Source organism: Monopterus albus, unplaced genomic scaffold (assembly GCF_001952655.1).
Source record: "Monopterus albus unplaced genomic scaffold, M_albus_1.0 scaffold214.1, whole genome shotgun sequence".
NCBI lineage: Eukaryota > Metazoa > Chordata > Actinopteri > Synbranchiformes > Synbranchidae > Monopterus > Monopterus albus.
Window position 1 is genome coordinate 2,024,866 of NW_018128094.1, and position 11,964 is coordinate 2,036,829.

An 11,964-nucleotide genomic window follows, 5' to 3' on the forward strand; every position below is an offset into this window, starting at 1 on the left:
AATGATTTTTAAGTCTGAATTAATAAGTGATAAGGGACGGTAACTAGAAGGGTGGATTGGGTCTTTGTTTGGTTTTAATAAGAGTGTCATGATGGCTGTGTTCATGTGTGTTGGTATTGTGGAGGTGTCTTTAATTTCTGTGGTGACTCTGAGAAACAGTGGTGATAGCATTTGCCAAAAATGTTTATAAAATTCAGCTGGTAGTCCATCAGGTCCGGGTGCTTTGTTATTTGGCATTGAAATCAGTGCTTTATGGAATTTGTTGATAGTGAGAGGAGCATCTAATCTGTCAGCTTGTTCTCTGGGTAATGTTGGCAGTTCTAAACTATCTAAGAAAGTGTCTATTTCTGATGAATTTGGGTTGTAATTGGGGGAGTAAAGTTTACTGTAAAAGGTTTGGAATACATTATTAATATCTTGTGGATTATGAACAAATACACCTCTAGGATTGAGTATGGTTGGGATTGATGCTTTTTCCTTTTTGCATTGTAATTGATTAGCCAGATAAGTACCTGTTTTGTTGTTATACTGAAAGTGTTCATATTTGAGTTGTTGAATGAGAAACTGCGCTTTTTTATATATATTTTCAAGTTGCATTTTTAGTTCACCTAATTCATTTTGTGTTTGTTTGCTAGGGTTTTGAGAATGTAAATCTGTGAGTTGTTTTATCTTTTGTTCTAAGGTGCTTTCCAGTTCTAGTTGTTTTTTTCTTTTTGTACGATGAGTATGATATTATTTTCCCTCTAATTACTGCTTTGCCTGTTTCCCATAATAATGAGGGTGAGATTTCTGGAGAGTCATTCATCTCCAAAATGAATGCCCACTCTTTTTCAATAAATGTAATAAAATCTAAGTCCTGGAGTAATGATGTATTGAAGCACCATCTTCTAGAGGGTTTAGTATGGGGTAGGTGTGCCTGGCAAATTCCTATCAGGCTTCACATCCTGCCACAGCACTGAGTCAGCATTATTAAAGGTCCACAACAATATTACCATGGCCATCGATGCAAAATGGTCCGTTATGTTGGTCCTCATAGATTTATCTGCAGCTTTTGATACTGTCAGCCACGCACTGCTAGTGTCTAAACTCGAACATCTTGTCTGAGAGGGTCAGTCTTAAATTGGTTCATTTCTTTTTTATATGTTTGTATCGGAAGGTCCTAGTTGTTCTTTGTGTTAGTTTTATGTGTTTTTTAAATGTATACAACCAAAAATAACTTAAAAATAAAGTAATTAAAAAAAAAACATGTCCCAAAACTTGTCCATGAATGCCATCTATAGCATCTCCAGTTGTGCACAGAGCACAGTTGCTGATGATATTCATATCTACATGCCGTTATTACAATCTAACCCGAACTCACTTGCTTCATTAGATGATTGCATTCGAGATATTAAGAAATGGCTAGCCCAGAATTTTTTTACACCTGAACGAAAGTAAAGCTGAATATATGCTCATCAGTTCCGATCCGACTGCAGTGGTACCCAGCTTAGGTGTTTCGGCCCCTCCACTCAAAGATTCCGTGAAGAATCTTGGAGTAATATTTGACAGCGGTTTTAATTTTGATAGCCAGGTCCGAGCAGTCAAGACCAGCTTTTTCCATTTAAGGCTGTTAGCAAAACTTAAGCCATTTGTATCACGTCCAAATCTAGAAAAAACTATTCATGTTTTTATTACGTCGCTCCTGGACTACTGCAATGCCCTCTATGCTGGTCTGTCTCAACCCCTGCTCCACAAGTTGCAACTGGTCCAAAATCCTGCAGCTCGACTGTTGTCCAATGTCCCCAAATATGCCCACATTACCACAGTTCTCCGCTCACTGGCTGCCAGTGCAGTGGAGTGTGCAGTTTAAGGTGGTGTTATTCGTTTTTAAAGCCATTCACGGACTCGCTCCGCCGTACCTCTCAGACTTGCTGCCCGTTTATGCTCCGCGCAGGGCTCTGTGATCCCCAGGGCACCTGGCCCTGGTGGTCCCACAGTCGCGATATAAGAAGTGGGGCGACTGGTCCTTTGCTGTCCACAGCTCCAGACTATGGAATTCTCTGCCGCAGGAGCTCCGGAGCAAAATCGATTTAGCGATTTTTAAATCCGTTTTAAAAACCCACCTTTTTAAACAGGCTTTTGCATCTGATGCTTAAATGTTCTTTACTATCCCATAGAGGCAATGATATGCTATTTATAATTTTGTATAGAATGTTTTAGGTGTTTTAATTTTCCTAGTTCTTATTGTACAGCACTTGGTGCTCAGATGACTTGTAAAGTGCTTTATAAATAAAGGTTACCATGCCCCAGTTATGGCCATAGACCACCAGTACCAGGCTACACACAGACTGTAACAGGCAGCAGGCTCCACCACCCCAGGTCAGACCAAGACCCAAGGTCGCACCTCTGTCAAATCAGTTCATTTTGTAAAGAGTAGTGGTTCAGTTTACTCATACATGCATTATGGCATGGCAACCCTGTCCCAAAATGGTAGCTGGGTTGCCACATCATTGTAATGAACAACAGTGACTCAGCGACATCTTCCAGGAACAAGTCCTAACTGTCATGACATTTGACCTGGTCCCAGTAACAGATGGCACAGGCCCTGTGCCTTGTGGAAATCACTGCCATCACATAAAACTGCAGTGATATTTGCACAGGTTGCATATAAAGTCTAGTATTTTGTTTAGCCAGTTTAATATTTTTTCAATTCATGTTCAACAAGTTAGTGAATCAACATCAAGCCTGTCCAGTTACTGGCCACATGAAATTGGTTTCATTGCCTTGTCGCTGCATAACAGCTGATACACTGCCACAGCGAAATTGATGACGGCCATTATTTATTATATATACAGTGCCTTGCGAAAGTATTCGGCCCCCTTGAACTTTGCGACCTTTTGCCACATTTCAGGCTTCAAACATAAAGATATAAAACTGTAATTTTTTGTGAAGAATCAACAGCAAGTGGGACACAATCATGAAGTGGAACGAAATTTATTGGATATTTCAAACTTTTTTAACAAATAAAAAACTGAAAAATTGGGCGTGCAAAATTATTCAACCCCCTTAAGTTAATACGTTGTAGCGCCACCTTTTGCTGCGATTACAGCTGTAAATCGCTTGGGGTATGTCTCTATCAGTTTTGCACATCGAGAGACTGAAATTTTTGCCCATGCCTCCTTGCAAAACAGCTCGAGCTCAGTGAGGTTGGATGGAGAGCATTTGTGAACAGCAGTTTTCAGTTCTTTCCACAGATTCACGATTGGATTCAGGTCTGGACTTTGACATAGCCATTCTAACACCTGGATATGTTTAGTTTTGAACCATTCCATTGTAGATTTTGCTTTATGTTTTGGATCATTGGCTTGTTGGAAGACAAATCTCCATCCCAGTCTCAGGTCTTTTGCAGACTCCATCAGGTTTCCTTCCAGAATGGTCCTGTATTTGGCTCCATCCATCTTCCCATCAAGTTTAACCATCTTCCCTGTCCCTGCTGAAGAAAAGCAGGCCCAAACCATGATGCTGCCACCACCATGTTTGACAGTGGGGATGGTGTGTTCAGGGTGATGAGCTGTGTTGCTTTTACGCCAAACATAACGTTTTGCATTGTTGCCAAAAAGTTCAATTTTGGTTTCATCTGACCAGAGCACCTTCTTCCACATGTTTGGTGTGTCTCCCAGGTGGCTTGTGGCAAACTTTAAACGACACTTTTTATGGATATCTTTAAGAAATGGCTTTCTTCTTGCCACTCTTCCATAAAGGCCAGATTTGTGCAGTATACGACTGATTGTTGTCCTATGGACAGAGTCTCCCACCTCAGCTGTAGATCTCTGCAGTTCATCCAGAGTGATCATGGGCCTCTTGGCTGCATCTCTGATCAGTCTTCTCCTTGTATGAGCTGAAAGTTTAGAGGGACGGCCAGGTCTTGGTAGATTTGCAGTGGTCTGATACTCCTTCCATTTCAATATTATCGCTTGCACAGTGCTCCTTGGGATGTTTAAAGCTTGGGAAATCTTTTTGTATCCAAATCCGGCTTTAAACTTCTCCACAACAGTATCTCGGACCTGCCTGGTGTGTTCCTTGTTCTTCATGATGCTCTCTGCGCTTTAAACGGACCTCTGAGACTATCACAGTGCAGGTGCATTTATACGGAGACTTGATTACACACAGGTGGATTCTATTTATCATCATTAGTCATTTAGGTCAACATTGGATCATTCAGAGATCCTCACTGAACTTCTGGAGAGAGTTTGCTGCACTGAAAGTAAAGGGGCTGAATAATTTTGCACGCCCAATTATTCAGTTTTTTATTTGTTAAAAAAGTTTGAAATATCCAATAAATTTCATTCCACTTCATGATTGTGTCCCACTTGTTGTTGATTCTTCACAAAAAATTACAGTTTTATATCTTTATGTTTGAAGCCTGAAATGTGGCAAAAGGTCGCAAAGTTCAAGGGGGCCGAATACTTTCGCAAGGCACTGTATTAGTGTGCTGAGATAACTAATGAGCAATAAGATAAATAAAAAATACACCAAACAACTACAACTACTATTTATAATAAGAAAATCAAAAATTTTAAGGGGAAAGAGGAAAACAATCACAGTAGTGGTGCAAACTAGTGCAAAAAATAATATTTTAAAAAATCATTGTAATGAGAATGAGAACTTGTTCAGAAATTTATAAATACCATCTTTGCACAATGGCTCATTGTGAGGTTTGAAAAATAATGAGAAGCTTTGACAATCATAAACCTGTCTTCTGTAGCTTTTTGTGAAAGTTTTAATTTTGACACCTAATTTTAGTCTGTCTTTTGATGAAAATGCATATTTTTTTAGTTTTAGTTAATAAAAACTAAATACATTTTAGTCTAGTTTTCTCCATTTTAAACTGTATTTTTAATATTTATTGTAGACTATATCTTCTACTCATTGTGTACAATTACCAGGGTTTAATGTTTCGTTCCCTGTGTAGTCTGAGGTTTGTTTACTTATTCACATAGTGTTGCTCTGCTCTGCTCTCACATTTGTACCAAAATCCTCTTCATTGGGTTCAGTTTGAGAGGTGATGCTAAATTGTTGGATAACATTGAAACAGTAAGATCTATGCAGCAAACATTTAGAGATGATTTACTGAATGGTTGATTGCCCATATTAATCTGGAACTGACTGACAGCAACACAAAAGATAATGAAAAGAAGGTTAATGTTACATCTACATCCACAGTGTTTCATGTTACATTATCCTACTGTTTCATATGGCATGCTGCTGCATTGTCCTAGTGTATCCCAGCAGTTCTTGTGTGTAATTCTCTCGATTGTAGATATGTAGAATATGATTTCTCTTACTTTTTCTCTTCTAGGAAGTGCTAATGTCAGAGACAGAATGTGATTGAATGTAAGATGGCAGTGAAAATCAAGCAGCTAATCCATCTCCTGAAAAACAAATATTTTGGCTGGGAAACTATATTACTGATCAGCACCTACAGTTTGTGATCCCACAAATGTAGCAGGTCGTGAAGTTACTTCATGTCCATTTGTCCTTGTTTTACATAATTGTTTACTTTTTCTTTGCTGACAAAAAAAAGTAAAGGTGAAAAAAGAAGATTTTTGCCTTGCTAATTTTTCTACAGCAAAAAAAACTTGTAGGATTTATTTGATAAAATCCTTGTAACAATTTGTTATAAGTGAATCTTACTGCTGTAATATCAAGTATAACTCATTTGCCAATATTAAGTAAAATGTACTTACCACTACACATAACATTCAAAAAGTTATCAATTAAAATTTAAGTCATAAATTAAAATTATTTCATAAAAATGTAGTTAATTAAAAAAAAATCAAATACAAAATATTAAGTAAATCATATTTACTGATATGAATTTAATGATTGGATTTAATAATATAGTTTTTGTTTTATTTTCCATTACCTAGTTGTATGAAGTTATATTATTCATGCTAACTATGTAAATGTTAGCAAATAAAACAAATAATTTTCTCTGTGCATTTAATATACGTTTATTACAAGTCACACAACTGAAATACAACAAAACATGTACAATCAAGGTCAAAACTATTGGCCATGTTAATATTAAATAATATTAATATACTGTGTATAGTACCACTTCTCCCAGTTGTTGCAATCACAGATTGTTTGGTATTCTCATGTTTATTTTTTTGTTTGCATTGGAACAACACAGAAAAGTAGAGAAAAAAGCCAACTCTGATACATCCCACACAGAAATCCAGAAATGGGCTGGACAGAGTTATTGACATCCTCAATTTAATATGTGGTAGCACACCCTTTGGACAAAATAACTGAAATCAATCACTTCCTGTAACCATCAGTGAGTTTCTTTCACCTCTCTACTGAAATTTTGGACCACTCTTTTTTTGCCAGCCTCACAGGTGCTCTATGGGATTTAGATCTGGACTCATTGCTGACCACTTCAGAACATAATTGTAGGGCTGTGTTCTTTTCTTTGAAGGCCTCATTTCATTTTCTGAACACAGTAGGATGTGCTCGACCAAAAAACTCTATTTCAGTCTCATCTGTCAACAGGACATTCTCCCAGATGGGCTGTGGTTTTGGCAAACTCCAGTCTGGCTTTTTTATTTTTCTGTCAGCAGTGGATCCCCCTGGGTCTCCTAATAGTGTCCCTTGTCAATCAGATGGTGACAGATAGTGCGAGCTGACACTGTTGCACCATGCCTGCAGATCAGCTTGAATCTGGAAGTTGATCAAAGAGGTTAACTACAGCGCCATGGGCTGTAAACATCTTGACAATGTTGCACACATTGGACACAGGAACAGCAGGATCTCTGGAGACTGGTAGCCTTTAGATTGTCAATGCTTTTTCATGACTGTGGAAATCCTCAGACAAGGGTTGAGTCAACTTTTCTCCATTTCAACTGGTTGCAAGTGTGATTTCTAATTGCCAGCACCTGTTGATTGCTACATGTGAGTTTCATTACAAACTAAAGGTGCATCACAGACTTGAAATACAACTATTTATGATTATTTTGAAAAAGTGTCAGTAATTCTGTTCAGTCCATTTTTGGGGTTCTATGTGGAATGGATCAGATTTCTATCATTTTATTTTCTCTGCTGAACATGAGAATATCTAAGAATTTGTGATTGCAACAGTTTTCTGGGAGAAGAGGTGTGTTATCTGACAGACATGTAAGGGGGCAATATTTATGACCATGACTGCATATTTGGGGTATGGGGGTGCATTCTAATTAATTCAGACCAATTACATGTCAATTCGAACCTTATTTGAACATGGTTTTTGGAACAGATGACAGTCCTACCAGTTACTTTACAAAGTGAGTTTGCGAGAAGGAGAATCATGAGGGCAGGGAAACAGTGCAGACATCTGACAGGCAGGTTAAAAGTAATATGTAACTGATGAGATGCAGTAAATCAGATCCTAGTATGTTTCTATGGTGTGTAATGCATTTTTATTTGGGTTCCAGCACCTGAAAATCTGAACAATTTCTGGGCTAATCTTTGGTCACAGTGTTAACATTGTCACTGAAACTGCTTATCTCATCCACCAGGCCAGGTTTGACAGCATGAGGATACAAGTGGAATCCATGGAGATGGAGGTGATGGAGGCTCGACTCATTAGGGCTTCTGAACTCAATGGAGAGACAGATGATGACAACACAGGTCGGACACATTCCTCCACACATACACAATGTGCTTAAAATAAACACTCTAGCACATAGTGGTCAGAGTATGTTTTTTTGCAGCACCCCAGCCCCCACCCTGGTTCTCTGTGACTGTAAGCATGTTGCTGTGACAGGAGGAGAGTGGAGGCTTAAGTATGAACGAGCCATCAAGGAGATTGAGTTCACCAAGAAGAGACTACAGCAGGAGTTTGATGACAAGCTGGAGGTGGAGCAGCAGAACAGACGGCAGCTAGAGAGGAGGGTGAGTGGGCACTGGACAGAGTTGTTTGAGAGTTTGATAAGGATCTTCTATTATAAATCTATTACTTTGTCATTGTGTTCCATCATTCCAATAATGACTACTCTGCAGCTGGACTCTCTTTGTATTGTAGAATGAATTGATTTTAAATTTTCAAGTAAAATTGAATGAAATAAAAATTTCAATGCATTTTTCATATATGAAAAGACTGCACTCTAGACATAGATTGCAAACCTCTGCGAAGGCAATCAATTTCCCCATAATGCCATTACACTTAAAGACAATACTTCCATGATACTTTGACCCTCATAATAGAAATGGTCCACCATAAAAACCTGTCCCTGGCAGCTTGAAAGACATTGATATCATTATTATTATGAGTTTTCAAGTTATTTAAAAAAAAACTAGATGTGCAATTAATTAATGCCATAACAGCTAAATAGATGCCCCATGCAGACTGAAATAACAGTGCATACTTCATAGACACAACTCACGCCATGCTATACAGCAGATTGTTAAACCACAAAGAGGTGGTAACATTTATTTAAAAAAAAAACTATTTAGATGAGAATGTTAATTGATATTTGACATGAGAGCACTATATCCAGAAGTTCTTAATGAAGAATTATCCTTATTGTTTTTTGTAATTGCTTGTTGTTGTGCTTTTGATGACTGGTATTGTGGTTTTTCTTTTTTACTTTTTTTTTTTAGATTTATTATATCTGTGTATGTATCTACATTTATGTGTGGGTGTATAGCTTTTGTGCTAACATTTTATCAGTGTTGATTTCTGCTCTTCATACAGGTTTGTTTGATCAGGCCTTAGTGTCTGAATTCTTATCAAACACTTTGTGGTCTTGACCTACCTTTGTCCTGATTGGTATGTAGAATTACTGGGTCTGTTAGCTGTGCTGCACATGGTCTTTTGACACAAATATTCACATTTTTATTCACATCTTTTCATGTTATCACTTTTGACCATGTAATAAATGTACTTTCTTTCTCATTCGTGAACCATACTGTTTTTGGCCATATACATCTGACACATCTCTTGAAAGGCCTGGAATGAAGAGCGAGAACCCTTCATCAAGTTTTGATCTGTGATTACACACAACCCATTCTGCATGCTGACTTGGTCAGCTGGATGATGTAAATCAAATGATTCATGAAAAATCATATTTGTAATGGAGTATATGTTATAGTTTTTGTGACACATTTTTGTGTATTTCCCATCAATATGCATGTTGAAAAGTTTTCTAGTTCTGATTGGTTGTACATGTGTTTGTGCAGATCAGTGAACTGCAAGCTGACAATGATGAGTCCCAGCGAAACATCCAGCAGCTGAAGAAAAAAACCCAACGACTGACAGCAGAACTGCAGGACACCAAACTTCACCTGGAGAGCCAACAGAGCCGCAACCATGACTTGGAGAAGAAGCAGAGGAAGTCAGTACACATACAATTAGGGCTGTGCAATTACTCAAATTTTATTTTCAATTATGATTTTGGCTTCCAAAAACTATGAAAACAAAATAATTGAGCTAAAATGATTATTGTGCCGCATTCTGTTTCCCAGTGATGCTCTTGTTTTGTCTTGTGTTATAAATCCAGTGCCCCTTTCAGTGCTCTACAGTGTGAACATTTTTACACACAGCGGTTGAAGTGAAATGTTACTGAAGTTAACAAAGCCTAAGCTTGCTACTGTATGTGCAATAAAAGCCCCATAAGTAAAAGGTCCATAATAGTGATTGTCAAATCAAGTCAAGTATTTATTGTCATATGCAGAGTGAGGAAATGTGTTTCCCTGTAGAATGAAATTCTTACTTTGCTGTCCGCAGGAATTCCACACAATATAAATGAAATATAAAGTAGATACGTAGGTGACAAAATCAAATCACAAAATCTAAGGCACTTTAAAACAGCCAATGAAAGAAGCATAATGAAAAATACAAGAACACAATGTAGTGAAGAGAGAATATATGCTACATGGGAGCTGTGTGTGCAAATAGTCAGCAGTTAGTATACTTAAAGCTGTTCACCCTCTCCACTTTGGGCTGCTCATGTTGAAAAATACAACAAGAACACAATGTAGTGAAGAGAGAATATATGCTACATGGGAGCTGTGTGTGCAAATAGTCAGCAGTGAGTGTGCAATTATGCATGTGCAAACTGAGTGTATAAACAGTACAGGTGGAATTACATGAGGTAGTTCCTGAGTCAGCAGTTTAGAAGTCTGATGGCAGAGGGAAAAAAAGAGTTTTTCAGTCTAGTGGTCCTGTATTTCACACCCCTGTACCTCCAGCTTGTGGGTTGAGGTGTGAACAGTCCATGTTGGGGGTGGGTGGGGTCTTTGAGGATGAAGGAAGCTCTCCTGGGCACTCTGCGGTGGTAGATGCTCTGCAGAGAGAGCAGCAGAGTCCTGGTGATCTTCTCCGCAGTCTTTACCACCCTCTGCAGGCGCTTGTGGCCCATGGCAGTAGTGCTGCTATACTAAACTGTGATGCAGCTGGTCAGGATACTCTTGACAATACAGCTGTAGAAGTTGCTGAGGACCCTAGGTGACATGCCAAACCTCTTCAGCCTCCCCAGGAAGTAGTCGCCGTTGGGCCTGCTTGACCGGCTGTGTGGTGTTAAGTGTCCAAGTGAGGTCCTCACTGGACACCCAGGTACTTAAATCTGCTCACCCTCTCCACTTCGAGCCCCCGGATGAACAGTGGCCGATGAGCTCCCCTCCTTCCTCATGTCCACTATCATCTCCTTCATCTTTTCCGTGGTGACGGTGAGATTACTGTCCTTGCAACATGACAACAGACTGGCCACCTCCCTCCTGTAGGCTGCTTCATCCCTGCCAGTGATGCAATCTATCACCGCAGTGTCATGCGCAAACTTTAGGATGATGTTGTCTTTGTGGGAGCCGACACAGTCATGGGTGAACACGATAGCTCAGCTGCTACCCCAGCTGAGCTATATCTGCCCGACTTCTGGCCACTATGGACTCAGTGGATTCAGACTCTGGACAACTGTTGTTTCAGACCATCTTGACCCATCACAGAACACTACTCTGCCGGATTGATCAATCTCAGAGGATGTGGGCTGAGACAGCCCAGGATCTGTCTAATCAAATCTCTCTGCTTTCTAGCCAGGTAACAGCATTTGCCGCCCTGGTTGAGACTTTGTTAGCAGCCCACCAGGCCAGTTCGGCTAGTTCCTCTGTCACCCAGTCTCCCCTCTATCACAGTGAGCGTGTATTCCTGACCCTGAGAGATTCTATGATCTGCAAATTAGCTAAGTGCAGAGGGTTTGTGTTACAATGTACTATGGTTTTTGAACAGAGATGCCAGTTCTTTTGAACCTGACCAATCAAAGGTTTTCTATATAATGAATTTGTTATGAGGTAGGGCCTCAGCCTGGGCAGAGGCTAGGTTTGTGCAACAGGTGCTCAGTAACCTGACCCTGGAGAGCTTCTTGACCGAACTTTATAAGGTGTTGGATCATCCCGACCATGCAGGCAACATGGCCAAATGCCTGTTTGCATTGCAACAGGGGAATAGGAGCATTGCAGAATAATCAGTTGAGTTCCACATTCTGGCTGCCAACTCTGGTTGGAATAATGAGGCTCTATCCACTGTATTCATGAACAGGATATCTGAAACCTTAAAGGATGAGTTGGCAAACCAGGATTAACCAGCTGAGTGAGACTCTGATTTCCTTGGCCATTCGCCTTGACAGCCATTCTTGTGGGTGTTGCTGGGAATGGAGTACTCATTCTGGTCCAGTGTCCAATTAGTCCTCTTTCCCAAGGCAAGGGCACCAGAGGGCACCTGTCATATCCTATCCTAGGTCTCCCCAGCTGGTACCCATCTTTGGGTAGGAAGCTATGCAACTTGGTTGAGCTCCTCTTTCTGACAGTTATACTGCAGTCAGAAGGGTCACCAGGTAGCGATCTATTCGGTTTGGCCAAAAGCGGGGACTCACCAATGAATGTGGGGGTCTTGGTGGGTCACTCTAAAGCCTCCTCTAACAGCTCTACGAACCTTCGTATTCACGCTAACCT

The 11,964-nt window shown here is 39.8% G+C and overlaps 1 protein-coding gene across 1 annotated transcript in view; it reads left to right on the plus strand.

Moving 5' to 3' along the window:
- The window catches only part of LOC109971040 (unconventional myosin-XVIIIa-like), a 233,547-nt gene that overhangs the window by 148,866 nt on the left and 72,717 nt on the right, over window positions 1-11,964 (plus strand). Inside the window, 3 exon segments of the mRNA XM_020619059.1 lie at window positions 7,539-7,650; window positions 7,787-7,914; window positions 9,202-9,356. Of these exon segments, the coding sequence (XP_020474715.1) occupies window positions 7,539-7,650; window positions 7,787-7,914; window positions 9,202-9,356 (395 nt within the window).